Here is a 26,936-nt window from a genome sequence, read left to right on the forward strand (position 1 = left end):
CGTGGCCCTTCGCTGGCGAGGGCTAGAGGATGGCCTGGCCAGGTACGTGCAGGGTGCGAGTCTGGGCATCGCTCGTTTAGGTGTCACATGCGTAGTCGTTACCTACGGTGTGGCACAGAGCCAGGGTGTGCGGATGATCCCTAGGGGAGATCATGGTGCATGCATAACCGGTTTGTTTTTATGGCTTTCGGATGCATGCCATTTTCTGGGAAAATGACGAGTTTTGGTTTTGAGGCTTTTGATCCATTTTCTGGAAAAATTGTGGTTTGGGCCATTATCTGGGATAATAGCGAGGCGTGGTTTTTAAGAATATGTTTTTATTGGGCCAAATGGGTTTTTGGCGTGCGTGGAAAAAATATGGTTTTGCGGGGCATGTGCATTGGTTTTTCTTGCATCCATGTTGTTTGAGTTCTATTTGTTTTTATCTGGTGGTGTTTGGGTTTTACTTACCTGCGGTGCCATTTTTGGTTCCGTAGCTGCTGGTGCAGAGTTGGAGGACGAAGAGGAGGAGGCTGAGCCCGAGGATGCGGCTCCGCCGGGTTGCTGATGCTATGCTTTATATTTGATTTAAAACTGTATTTGTGTTTTGTAATATTTTATTTATGTATGTTTAAACAGCTTGTATTATGTTGAGAAAAAATTCTGGTACTTAGTTATGACTTTCGTTATCCGCTGCGTGTTCTTTCGTGCACATTTGTTGCTTTTGCACACACTTGGCACCCGTCGATAGGATGGTGACCCGGGTTGTCACCATCCGGACGTCTCGATTTTTCCGTATTCGGACGTGGGGATTTAGGGGCGTCACAGATGTCATAATAATCGGTCCTATGAAGGAGAAGATGGTACATTACGACATCATCCAACAAAATTAACCCTACGAAGTCATTATTATTATTATTATTTTTATGGAGGAGGCTGCTGGGCGTGGACAGTTTTATATTTTTATTTTATTTTTTTAAATATATTTAAATATATATATATATATATATATATATATGCTAATACATTAAAAGTTACTTTTTTAATAATTAAATAAAAAAAAATTAATTTGAGGCGTATAGTAGATTTATTCTTTTTTATGACATGGAAAATGAAATACAACTATTCGTACGAAGGACAGAAATAAAATTAGAAAACGATTATCAAATGGTTCCCGTTCCGAAAAGAAAACACCCATGATTTTAGTTGCTAAACAAAGCGTTTCAATAAATAATCTTTTACACTAAACGATTCTGTTTTTTATATCCTCCTTTGCTTGGTAGAACGATAAAACAAGCTATTTCTTTATAGTTTTGATACGTATAAATAAACTTATGTATTAATTTATGTATTAATATTGATTCTTTAATATTTAAAATTTAACTTAATATTATTTTTGATAAAATTTACTTTTTGACCAATTACATTATATTAATGCATATATTAGTACACAATTATACTTGCAATTAGATCTTTCCATTTCTTTATATATTTTGGATCAGGTGATACCATTATGGGCTTTATGGGCCTGGGCCTGTCTGGCCTCATTTGCATATATTGGTCATGCTATGAAGACACGGGGTAGCTCTCCCTCTCTCTCTGTGACTAGAGCGAAATTCCAAGTAAAGATCTCTTCCTCCCACATTTTTTTTTTTTTTTTTTTTAAATTTTCGCAAGTTTTCGTTGCAAAGAAATTTGTTTATTGATTCGTGTTTCCCTTCAGTGGAAGAGGGTTCAGTGGCCTCTATTGAAGAAGAAGTCGACGATGTAGCCAGTACTCCTTCCTCGTAAGCACCCAACGCTTTCTTCTTCTCGATTTTAAGTTACATGATTCCGATTTCCGACCCATTAGATCTCCGTCTGTATTCCGTATTTGATTGCTGGGACATTCGAGGAAAGGATGGGAAGGATGAAGGGGGCGGGGGGAGGGGGACGGCTCAGTCTTTTTTTGTTTTTGGACGAGTCTTCGAAGAAGTAGATGAAGAAAATCATCCGAGTCTTAATAGTTGCGTTAGTCTTGGTTTAGTGGCCTCTTTTACTGTCTCAGGCAGATAAAAGATTATCTTTAAAATTCTTTTGACTTTTTTTTTGGTTTTTGTTGTTCTAAAACTGTTCTCGCCATGTAAAAATAGGGTATTCTCTCAATTGCATAGCTTTGGTTTTATTTTTTTCCTTGTGATTGCAGTGATATGTTGAGGAATATACGATTCAAGGTTCTTTCCCTTTGTTGAGTGACTCTTTTTTTTCTTTTTTAATTTTTTAATTTTTATTTCAGGCCAGAGAACACGTATAAAGATCCAGATGATGGAAGGCAACGGTTTTTGCTTGAATTGGAATTTGTACAATGTCTAGCTAATCCCACCTACATCCACTGTAGGTTTCCAAATTTCAATTTCCTTCTTGGCAATCAAATGGTGCATTTGTTATTATGATGCAACTATGTGGGGGAAAGAAAGCCCCCTCTTCCACTAAAGCTTTCTAACGGGTCTCTTATTAGATATTTTTTGGTAGGTTCTTAGGTTAATAAAACTCTTTTTTTTTTAAAATCATATATTCATCCATGTTTATTCAATGCTTCAGTTAGTGTTACAGACATATTTGATAAATGTAAGGGTTAGGTCTGGTTGTGTTTGCGTGAATGATTTGTAGGTGGAAAAAATTGGAAATATCCACTGACACATTTCTAATTTTTTGCTTTCAACATCTTACTTATCAAAAAAAAAATTTTTTTGCTTTCAACATCTTGAATGCTGGTGACTTCTCTGATTCTGATTGCATTGTGGTTGCCTCGTGCCCAATTGACTAAGCTTTTGTTTTGTGGAATATTTTTTTATTGGCACCGGGTGTCCGGAAACAAATTCCCAACTAATCTCGGGGTGCACAAGCCCTCGGCAAGGATCTTTCCGCAAGTGCACCTCGGGTAATTCAAGGGAAAAATCCCCTAGTCTGATGGTCCCAAGAGATTGTTTGCACCTAAGGGAATTTGAACCTTAGATCTGGGAGGAGCATACCCCAAAACCCAAAGCCTTTACCATTTGAGTCAAACCCTAGGTTTTTTTTTTTTTTTTTTGGAATATATAATTACCATATCAGTGGTTCTTGAGCTCCAATGGTATATATGTTGGGAATTAGAATAGGTCATTAAGGTTCATTTTAATGTTCAAACCATCATTTTTGTTTTTGTTTTTGTTTTATTTTTTTTTTCCCTCAGTCAATGCTATGAATCCAACCATTGGTCCCAACCCCACCATTTTATATGTCACCCATAGAAAAAGTTCCTCCTTTTTACATGACTTTTCTGAATAAAATTGAAGAGCAATGCTTTAAGAGTGTCAGCTTTGGGGGGTTTTGGGGTGTTGTGGGGGGGGGGGGGGGGGGGGGGGGGGGGGGGGGAGGGAGAGAGAGATTCTGGGATCAGAAGGACAAGGTTGCGAGCAGCAGTTCCATGTGAAATATTGGGGTTATTTGAAGAGTAACTAAAATGAATTTTTATTCCTTACCCAAATTAGCATGAATATTTTTAACAAATGAAGTAATCTCAAATTTGCACAAAGACATGCTAGAGGATGTTAGCAGTGGCAATGATCACTTCTGTTAACATTGGATACGTTTTCTTTGTTGGTCTTTATTTTTCTGAAATGTCTAGAGATCTAAGGATTGGATGCTATTGTCTGCAGTGTGTGAGCCTATGTGTGCTTTCGTGTGTTGTTTTATTCCTAATACTTGGTTCCATAATCTCTAATGGTAGATTTGGCTCAGAATCGCTATCTTGAAGATGAAGGTTTCATTGGCTACCTTAAGTACCTTCAATATTGGCAACAGCCTGAGTACATAAAATATATAATGTGAGCTAATCTCTCAGTATCATGCCATGACATTACCTCTGGTCTTTTTTTTTTGGATGGGGGTGAGAGTGGGAACTGAGTTTAGCTTTTCTCTAGGGTTTGATGTTCTGCCATTTTCTATCCTTTTTTCCTCACATAATTGCAGGTATCCTCATTGCTTATTTTTTCTTGAACTTCTCCAAAACGCCAACTTCCGCAATGCCATGGCACATCCTGGAAACAAGGTCAAAATCTTTTACTTTTATATTTCTCTTGAGCTAAATCATGTATCTCTCCATTAAAATGTCCTTGATGCCTCAAAAATCTATTTGAGAACAGTAACATGATCGGTTTAAACTTCTTGGACTTTTCAGGAACTGGCGCACAGGCAGCAATTTTACTTTTGGAAGAATTATAGGAGTAATCGGTTGAAACATATTTTACCAAGACAGCTTCCTGAGCCCATTGCTGCACTCCCTGCTCCTGCTCCTGCTCCATCCCAGCCACCTGTACAACCTGTTCCACCTGTGCCACCTGTTCCAGCTACGTCTATTGCTGTTACAGCACCCTCTGCTCCAGCTCTTTCTCCAATGCAGTATGCTATTCCCCATGGATCAGCTCTTGGAAAAAATGATATGCGGAGCAGTGGGGTTGATCGAAGAAAAAGAAAGTATGTAAAATTTTGTCTACTATGGAAGTTAAGAAAATTATAGATTTTTTTTAAATTTTATTTTCAGTTCAAATGTATGTATTATCTAACATCAGTTTATTGCACAAAAGACCTTGATGAACCAATATTCTGATAAGTATATATATTTGATTATTTCAGGAAAGAAGGATAGCTTGCCCTCTGTTATAACAGGAAAGAGAATGCAGGGGCGAGATGCCTACTAAGGTAGTTAATATTTTCTTGTCCTCCTGGTTTATGAGATTGGAGAGAGATTGACACCAATTCTCTATTAAAAAATGTTGACACTATGATTACCACCTTTGTAACAACATAGAACCATGATGTTTCGTACATTACACTTAATTGCTTAATCTAGATTTTACATCTTGACATTTCCTTAATATGAACATTTACTTCATCGTTCTTATGCTTCTTGAATGATGATCTGGGTACTTCATGAAAGTCTTTCTGCTCCAAGCTCTTCCCGTATGTCAATGAATTGCAGTGTTGAAGGTCCTTAAAGAGTTCTGTATCCACGCTTTGGGTAGACCAGAATTCAGGATTCCAAACAATTAACATTTTTTAGATTCAAACAATGATAGCCAGCTTTCTCATTGTAAATTTCAACCTACAGCAATTCCATCCTGATGTAGTGTAATAGGCAATGACGCATCACCTACTTAATAGGTTACAGATGGAGGAAAATCTTGAATATGTCACACCGTTGCATGCCCTTTTGCCCTCCCTCCTTCCCTCGGTTCAATGAACTGCTTACCAAGTATTCTTCTTTTACATTTACTTGAGAAAAGAGGTCTCTCTTAGATTAATGGATGCTATACATTCCATATGAAATGGGGATCTGTTGGAGGTGAACACCAGAAGCTCTGTTTCTTGGCTAGATTGGACTTACCAGGATGTAATGTCTCCAATTACGTGTTAAAAATTAAAAATGCATACCTCTCTACTTAACTTTAGCTCAATACTTGCATTTAGTGGCGAAAAACAAGCTTTAATCATGTTGTGGATTCCTATCAAACTTGCATGCCAACGACACGCTTCCAACATGCTCTCCGCACACCCCTTCTGCGTGGTAATCTGCCTTGTATCCTTGCCCTTCTCAATTGATGATATTTTAGATTTATTTTATGAATTTCAGTCTATATTCTGTACCCATGAAAATAAAATGTCAGACTGTATTATGTGATTTAAAATCGTGTGATTATTGATAAAAATGACATTGATTTATATGAGATATTAATAACGTGTGGAAATTCAGCTTAGACATGATTCTTCTGATATTCATTTTTCAAAATAACACATTTTTCTGCTATGATTCTTCTGATATTCAATTTTCAAAACCCTTGCAAGAAACTCTCCGTATCACCCCTTATAATATTTAAGAAAATATATTTGAAATTTGGATGCATATTTTAAATAGACAGAGATAGACATGCCCACAAAATCCACCCAAATGATCCCTACCATAACAGTTGACACCCAAATCAATCAGACAAGTGTCAGGCGTGTAGCACTTGGTTAGAACTTCTTTTGGAGGGCAATTTGAAATATTTTAATCAGATATATATAGATATAATTGTGATATTTATTTCTCCAAGAAGATCATCAACACACGAGTGCACGACCGTGCCATTTTTCTAAGGATTGAATGCATGTAGCCAAAAACAAAATTGAATCAATCTAAGTGGGCTGGCCGTGTACGAAGCTGGATATAGTTCAATGTCTCGTCCGAAGCATTTCGCCTTAATTTGATAATGGATTATCATGTTGCCCACGTTTTTTGGATGTCATTCATCCAAGTAGTTCATCTTCTCTTCAGAAATTGATATATTTCTTTAGGCTCTATTTTGCGTGTTGCAATGTGATATTTTTTGTATTAGAGAACATCTTTGGGTAGGATAATCCGATATATGGAGTTTAATAAACACCAATAAAAAGTTGTCACATTAGCATCTCACACAAATGTAGCATACACACGCACACATAATAACATTAGACAAATCAAACTCATTTTAGAAAATCGAAGTATGCCGGTGGAGAAGAGCCAGAGTAGACTGGCCCAGCCCACCATAGTCCCTAGCCCCATCGCAGCAGCTGCCTTCCAGACCATGCTGTCGCACGCTGTGTGTTGATTTTTTCTTTAGGCTCTATTTTGCTTGTTGCAATGTGATAGTTTTTGTATTAGAGAACATCTTTGGGTAGGACAATCCGATATATGGAGTTTAATAGACACCAATAAAAAGTTGTCACATTAGCATCTCACACAAATGTAGCATACACACGCACACATAATAACTTTAGACAAATCAAACTCATTTTAGAAAATCGAAGTATGTCGGTGGAGAAGAGCTAGAGTAGACTGGCCCAGCCCACCATAGTCCCTAGCCCCATCGTAGCAGCTGCCTTCCAGACCATGCTGTCGCACGCTGTGTGTTGATTTTTTCCATTTGGTGAAAGCAGTTTTTTTGATATTTTTGTTTCATTTGTGTAAATTTCATGTTAGAAATTCACAAACTGAAACTCGTTTTGATCAAATTTTTAAACAAGCATCAACATAGACAAAAATACAGTATATACATGATGAAGTGCTACGCAAAAGATGGAATTAAATACAAAAATAAAGTCCCATATATGTCTATATATAACAGTTCTTCCGCAATACAAATGTAAATTCCTAAATGCGAGACCCACTCCATCCTGTGCAGCCCCACCACTCCCTCCCACTAACAAACATATACACATCATTGAGCTCAATCGGTCAACATTTCATTCATACGCTCAAATATACACATCACTGAATTTCCCAACTGGAACGTAACAAACATTTTCATAAACAAAGATTTGAAATTACTGAGCTTTGGGAAGAAGTGGACGTCGATTGAACTTTACTTTGATTGAGATTTGCGGCTTTGAACTCAAGGTTCCTAGAGATGGGTGAATGGAGAGAGGGTCACCCACAAGTCACGGGGTCTCAGCGTCAAGTAGAGATGCCGTCAATGGGAGATATTGGGCAAGTGTGGGAATCGGTTGGAAATGTCATCGAGTAGAGATGTTGATGGTTGGGTGGGTAACGGTAGGGGTCGACGGGAGAGAGTGGGGCTATCGGAAGGGAGTGAGTCTGTTGTTGGCTTGAGAGAGAGAGAGAGAGAGAGAGAGTGAGTGAGGTCCAATGGGAGAGGGATTTGTATAATCCATTTGTTACTCTGTATTGCAGTGTATATGTTTTAGTTTGTGGACTCTACATGGTAATGTGATATTGGAGTTTGTTATATGGGATTTAATGGATAGTCCTATTTGAAGATAAACTCTGTGTCATTGGCATGGAGTCTAGCTCATTTACACCACACGTGGTAGCTACATTATGGCCCAAAAACATATGTCTATAAGGAGGAAGCCACGTCGTAGTTTTGATGTTTTCTTAAAAGGAGTAACGTTCTTTTTATATTGTCAAAGAGAATTTTAGGTTTATAAAACATCTTAAATTTATCATATGATATAAATTAATTTGATATTTTATATATATATATATATTATAAAAGAATATTTTATAATTTAATATACTATATCAAACTACATAAAGCTTTAATTTATTTTTATAAAATTCCTTCATAAATTATCGAGAAAATCCTTTTATCCGAATACATTTATTTTAATATAAGTATTACTACTGGACAATTTAAAATTTACCATTTAAATGACTTTTTTGACGCAACACTACATGTCACACGATTTATTAAAAAGAGTAATTTTACATATAAATAATATATTTAAATATAAAAAATGTTTAGAAATATAGAAATAAAAAGACTCAAATTCTATACTTTTTCTCAACCGTAAATTTTGGCCAAATGCCATTATTTTGTCCAAAAAATAAGAGTCAAATCCCTAGACTGGATAAGAACGTAAGGCCCAACGTGGCAAGAGCAGGCATGCCACCTAATTTCTTGACTGCTTGTGTTTATTTTATGTATTTTATTATATATAAGTAAAGTTATGTATTAATTTATATATTAATATTAATTTTTTTATACTTAAAAGTTAAATTAATACTATTTTTAATAAAATTTATTTTTTAACCAATTACAATAAATTAGTACATATATTAATACATAAATATATTTACAATTAAATTTTTCTTTATTTTATTTTCTGGTGTTTTTACTGTTTGGTCAGACGAAAAGCTGGCAAGCTTATCTAACTGTCCACTTCATCAAACGCGGCGAAACAACGAAGACCCGGAGGGTGCTCAGGAGCGCCGCGTCACGACCAAGCTGTGTTTAGGACTTGTTTGAACTAAAAAGGCCAACCACGTGGAATGAGTTAATTGGGGAGAGGTACGAAGAGTCAAGACCTTTCCGGGTTGTGAACGGTCGAGAACTTCCCAAGTTCATGGGAATTGACAGTACTTCTCGAATCTATGCATAAGGCACCGTCCCCACATCTCGATGAATTTGATAATTTCATCCAGATATTCAGGTACTGAAAAAGTAATAAAAAAATATTAAATAATAATAAATAATAATAAAAAATAATGATAGAATAAAAAATAATAGTGAAATATTATAAAAATACTTTACCATTCAAGCCAACTCTCAAATCTTATTTCCTCCGTTAATAACCATGATAATAAATATATATTTACTTTTTATTAACCAGAAAGTAATAATAAAGGTGTTTTTGGATGCACTTTGCAATATATATCAACTCTCTTTCAATATATTTATGTTAATCTTTTGCTAAATTTGCTGCTAAATGTCAAAGAGGTAAAAGGTATAAAAAAAGGTGTTTTTGTTGGGGTTTTTTTTGGGGGTTGGGGGGGTGGTTTGGATTGGGGTCTTGAAAAAATAAAATAAAATAAAAGAAGTTGGTTCTTAAAGACAGAGAGAGAGAGAGAGAGGATATTATGGAATTATTCCATCCTAATTAGCTTTGAGTTCTGCTTCCCAATCAGACTCTGCCTTCAAAAACTTTACAATAATGTTATATATATGGAAAAACATAATTGTAAGTATAATTGTATATTAATTTGTGCATCAATGTGATGTGATTGGTCAAAAAGTAGATTTTATTAAAAACAGTATTAATTTAAATTTTAAGTATGAATAAATCAGTATTGATACATAGATTAGTGCGTAACTGTATTTGTATGTCGCAAAACTCTATATATATAGTTGAGATTGTAAGTACGTATAATTATTTAAAAAAAATTACATAATTTTTTACTATTTACACAATTTCTACGCACCATATTTTTTATAATTTTTATTATTATTTTTAATTAAATATTTAATATATAGATACTAAATAGAAGAATTTAATTAATTTAAAAAAATAAACTCAAAAAATATTTTTAAAATATATGAAAACATTTAAATTTTTTTTTTAAATATGACATGCAGAGATTAGGAAAGTTGAATAGCATTAATCAAGTAATTGAAGGACGCATGCAGACTCACGTCCCAACATCTATCCGTCCACGAGAATTCAACAATTGCACTGCCAGAAGTGTATAGCCCATTCCTCTCTCTAAATGGCTATATATATTGTACTACCCGTCGACCCTAAACCGCCATTCACTCGTTTCTTGTTCTCTTAACTAAAACCAACTCTCTCTCTCTCTCTCTCTCTCTCTCTCTCTCTCTCTTTCCTGGGTTTTTCAAATTTTTCCTTCCCTTTCTTTTCAAGCCAGATTCTTTTACTATCCTATCAAACTATCTAGCCGTCTTACCATGAATGCTCTCGCCGCAACGAACCGTAATTTCCGCCATGCGGTACGTTTACTCGGGTTGGACTCAAAGGTAGAAAGGAGCCTCATGATTCCCTTCAGGGAGATCAAGGTTGGGAAATTCTTAGTTTTTCGGTTCACGGATTTTTTTTTAGGACATTTTTTCCCGGAAAATCTGATCTGTGGTGGTGTTGCTGTTTGGTTAGGTGGAGTGCACGATCCCCAAGGATGACGGCAGTCTGGTATCGTACGTTGGGTTCAGAGTACAACATGACAATGCACGTGGCCCTATGAAGGGTGGGATCAGATATCATCCTGAGGTTTGGGTTACCTTACCTTTTTTGGTTCCTTTGAAGCTTGAAAATTGTCATTTTGTCTCAGTTCAAAAGTTTTGTTTGTTTCCCTGGAAATTGCAGTTAAGAGTTCCTTTTTTTGTGCCGTCAGAACCTTTTTTTTTTTGTTTTCAGAAAAAAGAAATTTAGCGGTCCTTAAAATATACCATTGAATAAGGGTAATAGGATTTTATATAGAAAAAGTACCAGTACAATCTTAAATAAAATAAAGGGTGTCTTTGGATGCACTTTGCAATATCGTGCTGTAGTGGAGAGGGGAGTTGTTTTAGAATTTTATGTTCATAAGGAATGCGCACATTGATCTTGTGGATTTACATGAACACCAGGAGGATAAAAAAAAATGCCAGGGATAAGACCCCGCTTTATGCGAACATTCCACATATCATTCACCGTCTTGTTTTTTCCCCAAGATTTTCAATGTGGCTTTTCGACTTGCAAACAGTTTGCCTGCTATCTATCTTGATGAAAACTGGAGCGTATTTTTTTTTTCTTTTTTTCCTGTGGATTTATGATATGTTTGTTTTGAAAAGGTTGACCCTGATGAAGTGAATGCTCTGGCTCAACTAATGACTTGGAAGACCGCTGTCGCGGACATTCCATATGGAGGAGCAAAGGGTGGGATTGGATGCAACCCAAAGGACTTGAGTTCGAGCGAGTTGGAGCGTCTCACTCGTATCTTTACCCAGAAAATCCATGATCTTATTGGAATTCATACTGATGTTCCTGCCCCAGACATGGGCACTAATGCTCAGGTTTTATGCCCCCCTCTAATTATTTTTCTTTTATGAATCCAGAATTTCCCTTCTCTTACATGTCTAAAAACTATTTGGACAGACTATGGCATGGATTTTGGATGAGTACTCAAAATTTCATGGTCACTCGCCAGCTGTTGTGACAGGAAAGCCCATAGTAAGTATTTGAGACTATAAAACATCAAGAATATCTTTGTTAGATACTCTCACTTTCTCTATCTCACATGTGGCTATCCTTCCGTTTTTAGGAAATTGGTGGATCATTCGGTAGGGATGCTGCTACTGGGCGGGGCGTTGTATATGGAACAGAGGCTTTACTTGCTGAGCATGGGAAGTCAATTAAGGATCTGAGATTTGTTATTCAGGTAGATTTGTCAATTTGTGTGTTGATTATGGATCCGCATAATAATGAAAATTTCCTTTGTTTTAAAAAATACTTCACCATCTTCTAAACCAGTACTTTTATGAATAAATTCTCTAGGGATTTGGAAACGTGGGTTCTTGGGCAGCTAAGCTAATTCATGAGAGAGGAGGTAGAATTGTTGCAGTGAGCGACATCACTGGTGCAGTTAAGAACCCAAAAGGCATTGATATAACAGAATTGCTTAATCATAGAGAAAGCACAGGAAGTTTAAAAGATTTCCATGGTGGAGAGACAATGGATCCAGATGAACTGCTTGTTCATGAATGTGACGTTCTCATCCCATGTGCTTTAGGTGGAGTTCTGAACAGGTTTGAACATTTATCAAGAAATTGTCTCCCAACTTTTAATTTCCAGGTTCTTGTGTTTGTGAAAAACTAATGCTCAGAACCATATCCATCTGAGACTCAGATTTCTTACATGCCATGTGGTGCCAAACCAAATTTTGTATTATGTGAAATGGAAATTATATTGTCTATTTTAGTTGAAGAAACAGAATATAGTAGAGCGGTATACCTGATCAGTTATTATAGTCTCCATCAGAAATTATTTTATAGTTGAGATTGTTTCGTGGGTTGAAAACTTGTAGCTGGTTAGACTGATTGATATTAGCTTTTACCATCTGTGTGCTATGGTAAGTTGTGTTAGCTGAATTTTCCCGAAGTATTACACCCCTAGCTCACTTGGTCTAAATTCCTTCATTTCTGCCGTGAAGGGAAAACGCTGCCGATGTGAAGGCCAAATTTATAATTGAGGCAGCAAACCATCCTACTGATCCTGAAGCAGATGAGGTATAGTTGTCATTCCACTTGTTTACACTTACATTTGATTAAAAGTTAGATTCTGACATATGATAATATATTGATGCAGATCCTATCAAAGAAAGGAGTTATAATACTCCCCGATATATATGCCAATGCCGGAGGTGTGACCGTTAGCTACTTTGAGTGGGTTCAGGTAACAGAGCAAATGTGTTCTCTGTAAAACTTCTGATATAGGAGTGGCCATATGCACAAATAGATTCATCATATTTTTAAGGAGAATGCTGATAATTGTGGCAATTTAATTGAATTTGCAGAATATTCAAGGTTTTATGTGGCATGAAGGGAAGGTAAATAAGCAGCTTAGGAGGTACATGACTCGAGCTTTTCAAAACATGAAGAACATGTGCAAGTCACATGACTGCAATCTCCGAATGGGTGCCTTCACACTAGGAGTAAACCGGGTTGCGCGTGCCACCCTCCTGAGGGGTTGGGAAGCATAAATAGCTTACTTTTTCAGTCTTCTGATTCTATCTTTACTGCTTAAATGTTGCGGGAGGGATTTGTTTTATCAAGCAATTGGTATTTCTTACTGGTTACTAGCAATTTGTTTGGAAGAGTCAGTCTTCATTATTCTTGTTACTACTTTCATTCATGTTTGGGATAAATTCCATCTTTCATGACTTCTGGAGTAAATGAGAACATTTAAGCTTTGGTGTTCAGCCCCTATTCATGGTCCTTAGTTTCCCAAAAGAATCTCGATCAGCATCTTATGGTGGATAGTATGTGTTTTCATTAAATCGATTGTCCACCTTTTTATTTGATGGATTGGTTGAATCAATTGGCTCATATTTTCAGTGTAATGCGATTCTAACTGAACTTGTCCTCAATTTTCAATGATCTGAAATCCATTCATCTGAGTTCATTGTTCAAAGATGTTGCACCAAAATTTTAGCCAGTTTGTGTAACTAGTGACAGTAAGCAAGGAAATATTAAGAGTAACTCCACAATCAAAGATCAGCCTGGCCAGGGAAGTTGAATGCTTAGGTGAGGAGGCAACTTTAATTGGCATCTCTAATGCATTATATTTCTCTTTTACAGACAATGCCAATTCTGTAGATAAAAGTTGAATACTTGCCCATAACTTTACTGACAAAAGTGTTGAAAAACCACCTGCAGTGTGAAAACAAAGAGAAACACCGTTCTCTCCCTTGGCATATTAGGCACCTCCCACAGACACCCACAGTGTCTGCACATCCATTTCTTCCATAAATCCCTCCACCGAAATTGTAAGTTGTAGGCTGCTCTCTCCTATAAATAGGAGAGAGCTCAGTTGCAGAATTTGGGGCGGTGGGCAGAAGAAAGGCAGTGGGTGAAGAGAGAAAGAGGGATGTGAGAGAGAAATAAAATTTTGTAGAGTATTTTGTAAATCTCGTACAAATTCTATAACAGAGGTTCCAGTAGACGTAAGCAATTTGCTGAACCACTTTAAAATTATTTTGTGTGAATTATGGACAGGCCGAAGGCAAAACAATTGGTATTAGAGCTCTGGTTCAAGCTGTCCGAAAATTCAAGTTGCTTAAAATCAATTTTTGACAACTCCAAGGTATTCCTCGCGTCGAGACGAATCCGTTGCCGCAAACGGAATCGAAAACGGAGGTCGGAGGAGCCCACACGTGCCCCTAGAATATCGGCATGTGCATTTGCTGCAACTCACGCGCCCCCACGCGCATCGGAGGTTGAAGACGACTGATCCAAACGCGCCCACGCGCCCCCATGCACTCTAGAGGAGGAAGACGCGTGTCAGACACGCGCCCACGCGCCCTCACGCGCCCTACACAGGTTCAACGTGTGTTATACACGCGCCTCACGCGCTCCCCACGCGCATACAGAACTATAACGCGTGTGATACATGTGCCCACGCGACGCCCAGACGCCCTACTCCGCGCGTGCATCCCACGCGCCAGACAGATTAGAACTGTCCGTTTTTCAGATTTTTTTTGGGCTAGATCTAAGCCATTCGGAGTCCGATTTCGACGATCAAATAGTGCTTTCTAACTATTTGGATCATTCTGGACTCATCCGTACGATGTGAATGTTAAGATTCGCCATCGGTATAGTCAACCTGTACCGTCCACGTGTTGCAGATCATTTTGGGCTAGATCTACGCCAGTTGGAGTTTCATCGCGATGATCAAATAGTGATGACAAACTATTTGGATCATTCCGGACTCATCCGTACAGTGGGAATGTTGAGATTCGCTATCGGTACATTCGATCTGAACCGTCCACGTGTTGCAAATCATTTTGAGCTAGATCTACGCTAGTTGGAGTACCATTGCGATGATCAAATAGTGCTGAAAAACTATTTGGATCATTCCGGACTTATCGGTATGGTGGGAATGTTGAGATTCGCCATCGGTACTTTCGATCTGAACCGTCCACGTGTTGCAGATCATTTTGGGCTAGATCCACGCCAGTTGGAGTTCCATTGCGATGATCAAATAGTGCTGACAAACTATTTGGATCATTCCGGACTCATCGGTACGGTGAGAATGTTGAGATTCGCCATCGGTACTTTCGATCTGAACCGTCCACGTGTTGCAGATCATTTTGAGCTAGATCCACACCAGTTGGAGTTCCATTGCGATGATCAAATAGTGTTGACAAACTATTTGGATCATTCCGGACTCATTGGTAAGGTGGGAATGTTGAGGTTCGCCATCGGTACTTTCTATCTAAACCGTTCATAGTTGCAGATCAGTTGTGGGCTTGATCGTAGCCAGTCGGAGTCGTGATGAACTCATTTGTTTTGGGCTTGATCTCAGCCAGTTGGAGTCGTGCCAAACTCATTGGTTTTGGAGCTTGATGTCAGCCAGTTGGAGTCTAATGTTGCCGGACTCAATTCGTTTGGGCTTGATTTAAGCCAGTTGGGATCGTGAAGTTTGAGGAGCAAACTTCAGATCATTGGACGATGCTGATTAACTTGTTATATCAACAGGTTTTTTGCAGTCATACAACTCATGGAGCATAATATTATTAAGAGAAGAACCGCAACGAATCTCATTGTGGCTTTCTTTGAAAAGCCAATTGCAAATAACAAAGTGTAGATGAAGAAACAGTTCAACTTCATAAAAGGCAGAAGATACTATTGTTGCCCAATAGCATTTGACGTTGTGGTCAAAAGATTGAGAGTTCATGAGAATGGCTATGAGTAATTATGCAAAGAAGTCAAAGTTGAAGTTTCTTAATGTAAGAGATCTTATCCTAGATAAAGAGGTGCGCAGAAGAGATTCTGACAAGATCTCGAGTTGTTGGTCCTGAATGTTGATAGTAAGGACAGAGGCAAGTCAAGATTTGGACAACAGATGACTCGCTAGAAATTGTGGCAAGACAAACCACAAGAGACTGCTAAAATCAGGAGAAAATTGAGAATGATGCTGTGAATATGGTAACTGAAGAAATACATGGCGTTGCATTTCTTGCAGTGCACAATGCTGTTAAAAACAACTTGAAGACAATAGTCATTCAGTAGTGTTTTCTCAAAAAGACATGGAAGGTCACGAATGATTCATTGGTCTTGGCTCGTGGTAATGGTCGTGTGAATTAAATGAGGAAGTAAAAGGAACTCAGTTTTACTTTTCCTCATCTAAATCTAAAGAAATCTCCTTAGACCACGACATGAAGTACATGTGTGAGACATGGAAACAAAACGTAAGATGTTTCAGGGATGTCTACACCTAAAGTTGGTGATCACATAACTGCCAAGACGATCAGACCTCCATGGTGGTTACTACCTTAAACTATATCCTGCTGAATGAAGGTAGTGAACTATGGTATGAAGAAAATCTTGCAAGAATGGAGATTATGCAAGTCGAAGTTAGTAGAGACTGCACACAAGATGGGCACATCGACTGAAGACAGAATATGTTAGCAGCAGGATGGAGAGTCAGTCGCCCAAGTCAGAGATGGAGACCTCAGCAACAGGTTCTCTTATATGTGTCAAGGTCCGTGCGAGACCATTGATTCCCAGTACAGTGGGAGATGTGTTGCCCTATATAGATGTATTGATTAAGGGCACTGTACGTGATGAACTAAAGTTATGCATCACTTTAGTTAGTCTTCTAAGATGAAGACATGAGCTGTAAAATTGTATAGATGATAAGGAATCAAGCTAGAGATAGAGGCTAGCATGTTGAGAACTAGTCTCCAAGTTGGAGATTGGTGTGATTGTAGGATTATGGAGCCTGGTTTTGAAAGCTGTAAAGGCACCAGGTAGATTTTTCGCTCGGTTGTGGCTCGAGCAAAGCTCAATTTGCTCAAGATGTACATGAGTGCAGACTTATGGACTCGAGTAAAGAAAAATCCTAGGGAGTTGAGATTGTGCAGTTAAGCACTTGTAAATCTCCTCTGAAGAAAATCCCTTGCAAGCTCAGTTGATGTAGACAATGTTAATGCATTTGAAGATGCATTTGGAGAGGCATTTGAACATCCATTTGAAGACGTACCTGCAGATGCATTTGATAGCGAAAATCTCTCATGTCAAAGAAAGAGGTGCATTCATTTGAAGAATGAATCCGTTTGTAAGCAGCCTAATATGGTACACTTGGGTGGAGGGGGTGATTGTTGAAAAACCACCTGCAGTGTGAAAACAGAGAGAAGCACCGTTCTCTCCCTTGGCATATTAGGCACCTCCCACAGACACCCACAGTGTCTGCACCTCCATTTCTTCCGTAAATCCATCCACTGAAATTGTAAGTTGTAGGCTGCTCTCTCCTATAAATAGGAGAGAGCTCAGTTGCAGAATTTGGGGCGGTAGGCAGAAGTAAGGCAGTGGGTGAAGAAAGAAAGAGGGACATGAGAGAGAAATAGAATTTTGTAGAGTATTTTGTAAATCTCGTACAAATTCTATAAAAGAGGCTCCAGTGGACGTAAGCAATTTGCTGAACTACTTTAAAATTGTTTTGTGTGAATTTTGGACGGGCCGGAGGCGCAACAAAAAGCAGAGGGGCGAAGATAAGTTTTTCTATTTTAAAGCATGGGCTTCTTCCCTACTTTCTACCCATAAGACCATTTAGACTCGTAGAGCAATAAAATAGAAAGGAAAGAAGAAAGGAAGAAACAAGAGCGAGATGAAGAGCTTTCTTACAGGAGGAAACATGTAACAGCCCGCTAGAAATTCAATTGTGAAATTTCTATTAACTTTAGGAACCTCGTGAAAACCCCATAAGTTTTCACGAATCCATTAATCGTATAGGTTTTTGTCTAACTACATAGTTAGTGTTATTATTTACTATGGTATCAGAAGTGTGTTTTTGATTATTGGAGATAGTTAGAAGTGTCAAAATGTATTATGGTTTGTGCCATTAGACTCGGAGGGTTATTTAAAGTCTTAAGGCGCAATAACATTTTTTTCATATTTTCGGACAAAACGTCTGTTCAAAACTGTAGATATTATTGGATAAAAAGAAATATCTTGAGGTAATTTTCGTAAATATTATTGGGTAAAAATATTTTGAGTTGATTTTTATGGATATTATTAGATAAAAATATCTTAAGTTGATTTTTTGTAGATATTATTGGATAGAATATTATAAGATAATCTTTTATAGATATTTTGGGTAGGAGAAAACTACACTCAACTCTCAACTCTAGCCTTATCATCTTCCTTATCTCGTCCATAAGTAGCTCCAGCCATCACCTACAAACTTATCTTCATTTACACATTCATTTAAAAGAATATTAAATACTTTCTCTCGGACAGCTTTTAGGAGTTGTTTTGCACGCCCATTTCGAAACTTTTGTAAGTATTTTATCATAAAGTCTCCTTCATATAAATTGTTCTTTTTTTAGTCTAGTTTACATGGATATATTATTTTCCCCATTTGAAAATCATTTGGTCAGTCAAATATTATATAAACTATAAAAAGGTCATTCTGGGAGATAAACTGGAGAATATGTTATAGTTTGGAGTTTTTGACCAAGCTAATGGATAGATATTGGTCCGAAATTTTTATGGAGTATTGTTAACATGTATATGTGACTATTGGTTGAGGATTTTTGCATGATTAAAGGTTTTGATGAAAGATTTTCTTAGATTTAGAAACTTAGAAACTGGAAGAAGAAAAACAGTTTCTGTTTTGAGAAAGTTTAACTCTTTGGTGGTCTAAACCTATTCTAATGACTTTAATAATTTTATTGGAGGATCCTAAGCATCTTATATACATGTTATATTATTATTTTGAAGATATTTGATGTTAGTTTCAAAGATATGAAATTTTATGCAAAGAGATATTTAGATAAGCCAAAGTGTGGATATTCTTGGCTAAATTTATATTTTGGTTAATTTCTAACCATGTGATCTTGAATTATAAGCTTATATATGTTTTAGGACATCTTTTTAAACTATGTGATGGTTTGGTTTGAAGATTATATATTTATAAGTCATAGATCAAGAGATTTATCAAAACTAGTTGAGGAAAAAGTTTCTGTTTTTGGACTAAGTGTAAAACTAAAAACTCCAAATGTTATTTTGTGATTTTGGTGACTTTAGTTTGATGATTTAAAGCATGGTTGATGTTAGGATGATATTATGAATATGTTAGAAGTAAGATTTGATTTTTGAAATTCTTGGAGATGTTTTGATTTAAGGTCAAAACTTGTGATTCAAGTGCTTGGATCTTTTTACAAAAAAGTTTGGTATTAATTATTAGCTTTTTCTAAATGGATGTTTTAAGTATGGTTTTAAACTTAGGATTGGAAGATGTTTGTTGCAAAATTTTGGTTTAAGCATGAGTTTTGAAGTTGGAAGGAATTATAACAAAAATCAAGAGAAATGACCTATGGATGTTTCGGTCATAGTGTGTTCTTCATAGTTGTGTTTTATTTTAAATTTTTCTGAATTGATATTTAAGTTTAGAGCAAAATTTACATGAGGAATGTAAATTTTGGAAACTTTTGGAGTTAGTATGCAAAATCCTTAAGTTATGGGTAAAACGGTCATTTTCCCACATATAGAGAGTAAAATGAAAATTTTACTCTTTAAGTTAGTATTTTTCATATTTCAAATTATTAGTGATTTAGTTCTAACTTTTAAAATCACTAATTACAGTTTCTCGTGATCGCACTTGAAGTTTTATAAGAAACGCGGAGATCGAGGTAAGTTAGCTTTTAACTTACTAGCAGTCTACTGTGTATGTGTGCTAAGTAAAGGAACTACAGTGTATGTATGTGTGTTATCATATATGTCATGCCATGCCAAGTTATCACGTAATTGTCTATTATACAGAATTTATTCTGTCATTAATTTTTTATCTGTTACATAATATATTCTGTCATGTATTACTGTACCTTACAAGTACGTCATGCTAAGTATGCCATCTATTACATATATGTCAAGTCATGTAATATTCACTGTTGCAAGTATGTCATGTTAAATATGTTGTCTATTATATGTTATGTCATGTTACGAAATGTTTCTATATCAAGTTGGTCATGTATTTCAAGTTATGTTCAAGTCACGTTATGTTACGTCAGGGCTTCAGTCATTTCGTATTCCAGTCACGTTTCATCTTGATTACTTATGTATGGGGTCACAGCAATTGTGGCGCATACACTACGTGAGATACAACAATTGTGACACGTAGAATACATGGGGCCACAACAACTGTGGAGTATGTATTTACACGTAGAATACATGGAGCCACAACAACTGTGAATTATGTATTTTTCATGTTAAGTCAAGTTTGTGTATAATACATGGGGCCACAACAATTGTGGAGTATGTATTTACAAATAGAATATATGGGGTCACAACAACTATGGAGTATGTATTTTTCATGTTAATTCAAGTTTCAAAGCAAGTTCATGTTAAGTCAAGTTTCAGATCAAGTTCATGTCAAGTAAAGTTCAGTTCAAGTTTCAATTTAAGTTATGTCAATTATGCTATGTTGTATGTCAAGTTATGCTTTAATTACTTATGAATTTGATTATACATTTATGCTTTTACTATCATCCATGCATTATTAGCTTGTGTGGAAGTTTTTTGTTAACTTACTGAGATTTGTAATCAAATCTCATTTTGGTAGTCCCAACCACCATTCCCACCGAATGGTAGATCTTGTTACAGGACCTGAAGGAGAATCAGGAGCTAATCAACTAGACACAGTTGACTAAGCGACGGTACGACATAAATGTTAATATAGTAATTAACGTAAATTACTACTTGTACGAGTAAGTTGCATCTCTAGTACTTTTTGGATCATAACCATTTTGGACTAGTATTGTGATCTTAGTTGTTCAATGGATTTTTATATATGAAGTATGTTTTAAGCATTTGGGATATTTTCAATTTGGTGCATAGTATTGCTAAAGAAAAAATTTATCCGCTGCAAATATTGCATATTGTTATATGCATGTTAGGAATATTGCATCTTATATGTCATGAATGGGGGCATGTAACCTTGTGTTGCATGTCTCGACGCTTCAAATGTCCGTCCAATCCCAAACGAAATTTGGGAGCGTCACAAAACAAGAGCAAGATGAAGAGCTTTCTTAGTGCAGCCATGGCTTCCATTACCATTATTGGCCCATGCCGTATAACTTGCAGTTCACATCATGTCACCAAGAAAAAACAGCCTCAATCTGCATGGGCGCGCTCTTTAGGGCCAAAGCATGTGACTTATGTTGTTACTCCAGATCTTGAGGGCCGAAAAGGTTTTAACATGGCAGAACAGCATTTGAAGTCTCCTTTGCACATTGATAAATCAAAGAATGCGAAAGATGAAGTGGAGAGTGGATTAAAACTAGAACATTCTGCGTCGAGATTTACAGACGAGCGATGGAAGCATGGGACATGGGATCTAAACATGTTTGTTAATGATGGGAAGATGAACTGGGATGAAGTTATTGTTGCAGGTAACTCACTCTCTCTCTCTCTCTCTCTCTCTCTCGCAGAAAGAACAACCATTTTTTCCTAGACCTTTTCTTAGTTCACAGTCTTAGCTCTAAAAGGTACAGTAGCCTGAAAATAGCATTTTGTGTAACTATAGGGACCCGTGGATAAAATCGACGAAGTACCTGCATCAACTTGGGATCCTGTCAAATTACCATATAATTGTACTTTTAGGCTTTAGAGTGTGACAAACAATATGTTTCAAATTTCCACAGGCTAGCTTCTAGCTACTCATCTTTAAACATTCCATATTTCCTTTAATGTTCCAAATATGTTGGCGTTGCAAAAGCAAGGAGAAGAAAGTTTCTTGAATTGTATCCAGAAGCATTAACAAACGAAGAACCAGTCCTATTTCGGACTTCCATCATTCCTTGGTGGGCATGGCAGAGTAGATCTCATCTCCCAGAAGCCGAGCTCCTCAATGGTTATAACCAAAACCTTTAGGCTTTAGCACTTCACATTCCCATTATTCAAGTCTCTGAAATTGCAATATTGCCAGTCACTCGCATCCTTGTTGTAGGTCGAGCTGCAATGGTAGGGTTCTTCATGTCATACTTAGTAGATGCATTGACAGGGCTCGATGTAGTAGGCCAAATTGGCAATTTCATATGCAAGGCCAGACTCTTGGTGACGCTCATCGGCATGATGGTCTTCAGGCGAACCCAAGACGTTGAGAATCTGAAAGGCTAGCCGATGAGGCTACCTTCTATGACAAGCAATGGCAAGCATCGTGGCAAGACAACAAAAGTGCATCCACCGTTGCTTCAGAGCAAATTGGAAAGAACTCTTAGATTGCCTTCCCAAGTATGAAACTGTTCATTTGTTGTTAGAGAAGTTAGAGATGAAAATAGGCATCGAATTTAGCATGTGAAAGATAGATAGATAAACGGGGCCCAATTTTGTTATATTCTGTATGCATAGCTAGGTCTAGTTGATCGATCAGTTTGATTTTTCGTTCATAAGTAATAGAGCAAATGATGACTAAGCCTCAAAGGAATCTTCTGCAACAAATTCACAACAAACCTGTACCGAGAACGTGCTGGAATAATGGAACAATCTATAAATTCTCTTGTAACCAAATCCTTTTTATTTTGTCTGGAATATAGACTAAATCAAGTCAATAAATACTGCACTGTGTTGGCATTATTGTATCAAGGAAAATACCTGTGATAGAATGAATTCCATTTAGTAGAAATCTTTCTTTGTGGCATTTTATCAAATAGATACAATGCAACTCTATTTTTATATTTCTTTCATGGTATCAGTCAGCCATTAGGACCTCCGTCCATCTCTGTCTCGTTCCCTCATGGCTCTTCAAGTTATTCCAAAACCCAACCCCAACATTACCTTTTTCGTCGCCCATACCATCACAGTCAAACTTACCTCAACCATCTTCTCTGGCAAGCACAGGTCATTCCGTTTCTCAAAGGCAATCAGCTCTATGACTTTGTGGATGGATCGTGCCCCAAACCTCCTCCTACCATTGATGATGCTCCTAACCCCAACTATGAAAAATGGGTGCTTCAGGATCAACTCTTAATTTCTGCTCTTACTTCCACGCTATCTGATAGTGTCCTTGCCCAGGTCTTGGGCCACTCCACTTCTCATGAGGTTTGGACGACCCTCCATGGCCTCTTTTCTGCTCAAACCCATGCTCATCTCATGCGAACTCATCTCCAGTTAGCAACTCTCAAAAAGGGAAATGAATCCATTACTGAATACTTTAATAAAGCCATGGCACTCTCATCTTCCCTCACTGCCGCTGGTTTTCCAATAACTTCCACTGAGTTTAATGTCTATCTTTTGGCTAGTCTTGGATTTGATTATGAGTCCTTGGTCACATCCATTTCCACCAGACCCGACCCACTCACTTCCAATCAAATCTTTAGCTACCTTCTCAATCATAAATTGCACATCACTCATCAAACGAAATCTCTTCTTTCCAGCAGTCCACTAGCTACGAACTCCATGTCTGTTCCCCCTCCCTTTTCTCCATCAAACCGAAGCCGTGGTCGTGGCTTTTGGCGTGGACGAGGTGGAGACCGTGCCTCTGTCTCTCCTAATTTCTTTTATTCTTCATCTTCCAATCGCCCTCTGTGTCAGGTTTGTCATAAGGTGGAACACACAGCCTTAGAGTGTCACCATCGCTTTAATCATTCCTATCAATCTTCTCCTCCACAGTCCCTCTCGGCGAACAACATCACTTATTCTCCCTTGCCCAATAACCTGAACAGCTAGTTCCCTGATACTGCAGCCATCAACCATTTTACATCAAATCTCTCCAACTTAAGCTTGGATTCCTCTTCGTATCAAGGCACTGACCAAGTTTGCATTGGAGATGGCTCTTCACTTCCCATACAACACTGGCAATGGCATTCTCCCCTCCCCCCATGGTAACTTTCTTCTTCGTCATTTACTTCACATTCCTTCTATTTCTCGCAATTTGTTATATGTTCATCAATTTTGTTTAGATAACAATGTATTCTTTGAATTTAATTCCTCTAGTTTTCTTGTGAAGGATTTGCGCACTCAGGGGGTCCTCCTCCATGGTCCCGTTAAAGAAGGCTTATATGTGCTTCCCGATGATGCTCAGGCCATAACTAATCCATCCAAAGCCCTCATTGGTGAATGCACTTCCTCTCAAATTTGGCACTACAGGCTTGGTCATCCTTCCTTGCATATTACAGCTTTCATTATTCGGCAATTCCAACTTCCAGTTACTACCAAAAATAATGTATCCCCATGCTCTGCATGTCTTCAAGCTAAATCTCATACACTCCCACATCCACCTTCATCAACTCGGTCTACTCAACATTCTCAACTTTTATTTTTAGATATTTGGGGACCAGTGCCTATGCTCTCCTCTAGTGGGTTTCGCTTTTATTTGTCTATAGTTGATGACTTTAGTAAACGCATTTGGTTTTTCCCTCTTCGTGTCAAATCTAATGTTATTCCTATATTTCTAGCATTTATTAAATATGTCTCAAACACCTTTTCATCCAAAATTATTGAAATTCAAACTGATTGGGGAGGTGAATTTCGCCCTCTTCCTAAAATATTTCAAAATTTTGGAATCACTCATCAAATCACTTGTCCATATTCTCATCCTCAAGATGGTAGTATTGAACGGCGTTATTGTTATATTGTAGAAACCAGACTGTCCTTATTATCTCAGTCTTCGGCTCCTATTAAATATTGGGTCGATGCTTTTCAAACTGTTGTGTTTATTATCAATCGCATGCCAACTCCCATTTTACAACATCACTCTCATTTCCAAATTCTCTTTCATAAAATCCCTGATTATTCTTTTTACGTACTTTTGGTTCTGCTTATTGGCCTAATTTACACCCATTTAATCGTAATAAAATGGACATGCACTCTAAACTTTATATTTTTCTTGGTTACAAAACTGATATCTCACGGGATGTCTACTTTGATGAAAATACATTTCCTTTTGCTACTAGCACAAGTCTCCCTTCATCTACTACTACAGTTTCACCCACTGGCCCTTTACATGATTTTCATAATCCCATACTTTCTGAGCCTTCCTCAAACTCATGGCCCTCTAGTCCACATACGATCTCTCCTTTTCCCTTAAACACTTCACATCCTTCTATCTCTCAGAACCTAACTTCCCTTCTCGGCCCAACATCACAAATCCACCAAAACACCTCGGCTCGGCCCGATACTCTTCTTCATACTCCCAAAACTTCTTCCCTGCATCCTGAGTCTTCATCTCCTTCTACAAACCCTAATACTTCACATTCCCAACTACCCATGCCGCTACCATCATCCTCTGCCCTTACCTCACGCTCCAATTCCAGTCCAAACCCGAGTCACCGAACCTTCATAGCTCAACCTGATCCTCTTTCTAACCACTCAGTTCCACAATCTTCCTCTGTTTTGACACCTAGAAATACTCATCCCATGCTCACTCGAGCAAAATCAAACACTCACTGCCCCTTGGTACGTTCCAACAGTACTATACTGTGGCCCACTCCAAAACCTTCTTCTCATCTTACTGAATCTACATCAATTCTTGAAGAACCTCACACATACACCGAAGCCTCTAAATTCGCTGCCTGACATGCTACCATGGCCAGTGAATTTGAAGCCCTTCTACATAGTCATACATGGATCCTTGTTCCACCTCATCCCACTCAGAATATTCTTGGCTCGAAATGGGTTCTCAAGACTAAGTGGCATGCTGATGGCACTCTAGAGCGACGCAAAGCTCATCTAGACCCTTTATCAGCAAGCCGGTCTTGATTACTCTGAGACCTTTAGTCCCGTTGTCAAACCTATAACGATTCGGTTGTTGCTCTTTATTGCGGTTTCACGTCACTGGCCTTTGCATCAATTGGATGTTCAGAACGCTTTTCTTCATGGCGATCTAGAAGAGGACGTCTTTATGCAGCAACCAATAGGGTTTGTAAATCATGACTTTCCTCAGCATGTTTGTAAACTCAAAAAATCTATTTATGGACTTAAACAAGTCCCAATGGCTTGGTTTTCCAAGCTCATTTCGAAATTAATTGATATGGGTTTTCATGCATCTGTTTCTGATTCATCATTGTTCATATACACTTCAGATTCAGTCTCTATCTATGTGCTTGTTTACGTAGATGATATCATAGTTACTACTTCTAAGTTATCTTTTATTTATGATTTCATCACTACCTTATGCTCTACTTTTCCTGTAAAAGACCTTGGAATGTTACACTACTTTTTAGGAATCCAAGTGTTGAGAACCTCTGCTGATTTATTTATGTCACAGTCCCATTATATTTCTGACCTTCTCTCACGGACAAATATGCAAAATTCCAAACTTGTGTCTACGCCCATGTCTACCTCCACCAAACTCAGTGCTCTTGATGGGTCTACATTTGAGGACCCACAACTCTATCGTAGTGTCGTAAGGAGTCTACAATATCTTTATTTTACAAGGCTGAATATCTTCTATGTTGTGAAAAATGTTTGTCAATTTATGCATTGTCCCTGTCTCTCTCATTGGCAAGCTTTTAAACTCATACTTAGGTATCTCCGAGTAACAGCTACCTTTGCCTTACATTTTTCTCTCAATTCCTTGCCAAAACTCCATGCCTTTTCTGATGCTAATTGGGCTGGTTATCCTGATGACCGAAAATTCATTGGTGGATGTGGATTTTGTATCTTTTTTGGTTCACACTTAATATCATGGGGATCTAAGAAGTAACCTACAACTGCTCGCTCTTCAACAGAAGCTGAATACAAGTCGGTAGCAAATACTGCATTTTTCTCATTGCCCCTCCTACTTTATTACGTGATAACCTTGGTGCTACTTATCTATATGTGAATCCTATTTTGCACTCTAGAACAAAGCATGTAGACTTGGATTACTATTTTGTAAGGGACCGTGTGGCTACTAAGACACTCACTGTGTCCTTTGTTCCTAGTCATGCTCAGCTTGTTGATATTCTCACCAAGCCCCTGTCATCAGCC

At 37.6% G+C, this 26,936-nt stretch overlaps 3 protein-coding genes across 3 annotated transcripts; all 3 read left to right on the forward strand.

Annotated features, from left to right (window-relative positions):
• Positions 1–1,507: 1,507 nt before the first annotated feature.
• LOC122317248 (mediator of RNA polymerase II transcription subunit 31) lies at positions 1,508–4,874 on the forward strand. The gene is made up of 7 exons (XM_043134228.1): positions 1,508–1,601; positions 1,703–1,766; positions 2,255–2,352; positions 3,728–3,824; positions 3,970–4,048; positions 4,178–4,473; positions 4,633–4,874. Coding segments are annotated over exons 1-7 (648 nt in total). The 5' UTR covers positions 1,508–1,600; the 3' UTR covers positions 4,646–4,874.
• Positions 4,875–10,050: 5,176 nt separating this feature from the next.
• LOC122317247 (glutamate dehydrogenase 2-like) lies at positions 10,051–13,225 on the forward strand. Its single transcript, XM_043134227.1, has 9 exons — positions 10,051–10,328; positions 10,423–10,536; positions 11,100–11,321; positions 11,404–11,478; positions 11,570–11,686; positions 11,803–12,053; positions 12,458–12,533; positions 12,613–12,699; positions 12,821–13,225. Exons 1-9 carry the CDS (start codon positions 10,221–10,223, stop codon positions 13,004–13,006), a joined length of 1,236 nt encoding a protein of 411 aa, XP_042990161.1. The 5' UTR covers positions 10,051–10,220; the 3' UTR covers positions 13,007–13,225.
• Positions 13,226–21,066: 7,841 nt separating this feature from the next.
• Positions 21,067–22,145, forward strand: LOC122315600 (light-harvesting complex-like protein 3 isotype 1, chloroplastic). Its single transcript, XM_043131606.1, has 3 exons — positions 21,067–21,385; positions 21,742–21,879; positions 21,976–22,145. The coding sequence occupies exons 1-3, from the start codon at positions 21,067–21,069 to the stop codon at positions 22,143–22,145; spliced, it is 627 nt and encodes a 208-aa protein (XP_042987540.1).
• Positions 22,146–26,936: the final 4,791 nt, after the last annotated feature.

This window comes from Carya illinoinensis, chromosome 7 (genome assembly GCF_018687715.1).
Source record: "Carya illinoinensis cultivar Pawnee chromosome 7, C.illinoinensisPawnee_v1, whole genome shotgun sequence".
Taxonomy (NCBI): Eukaryota; Viridiplantae; Streptophyta; class Magnoliopsida; order Fagales; family Juglandaceae; genus Carya; species Carya illinoinensis.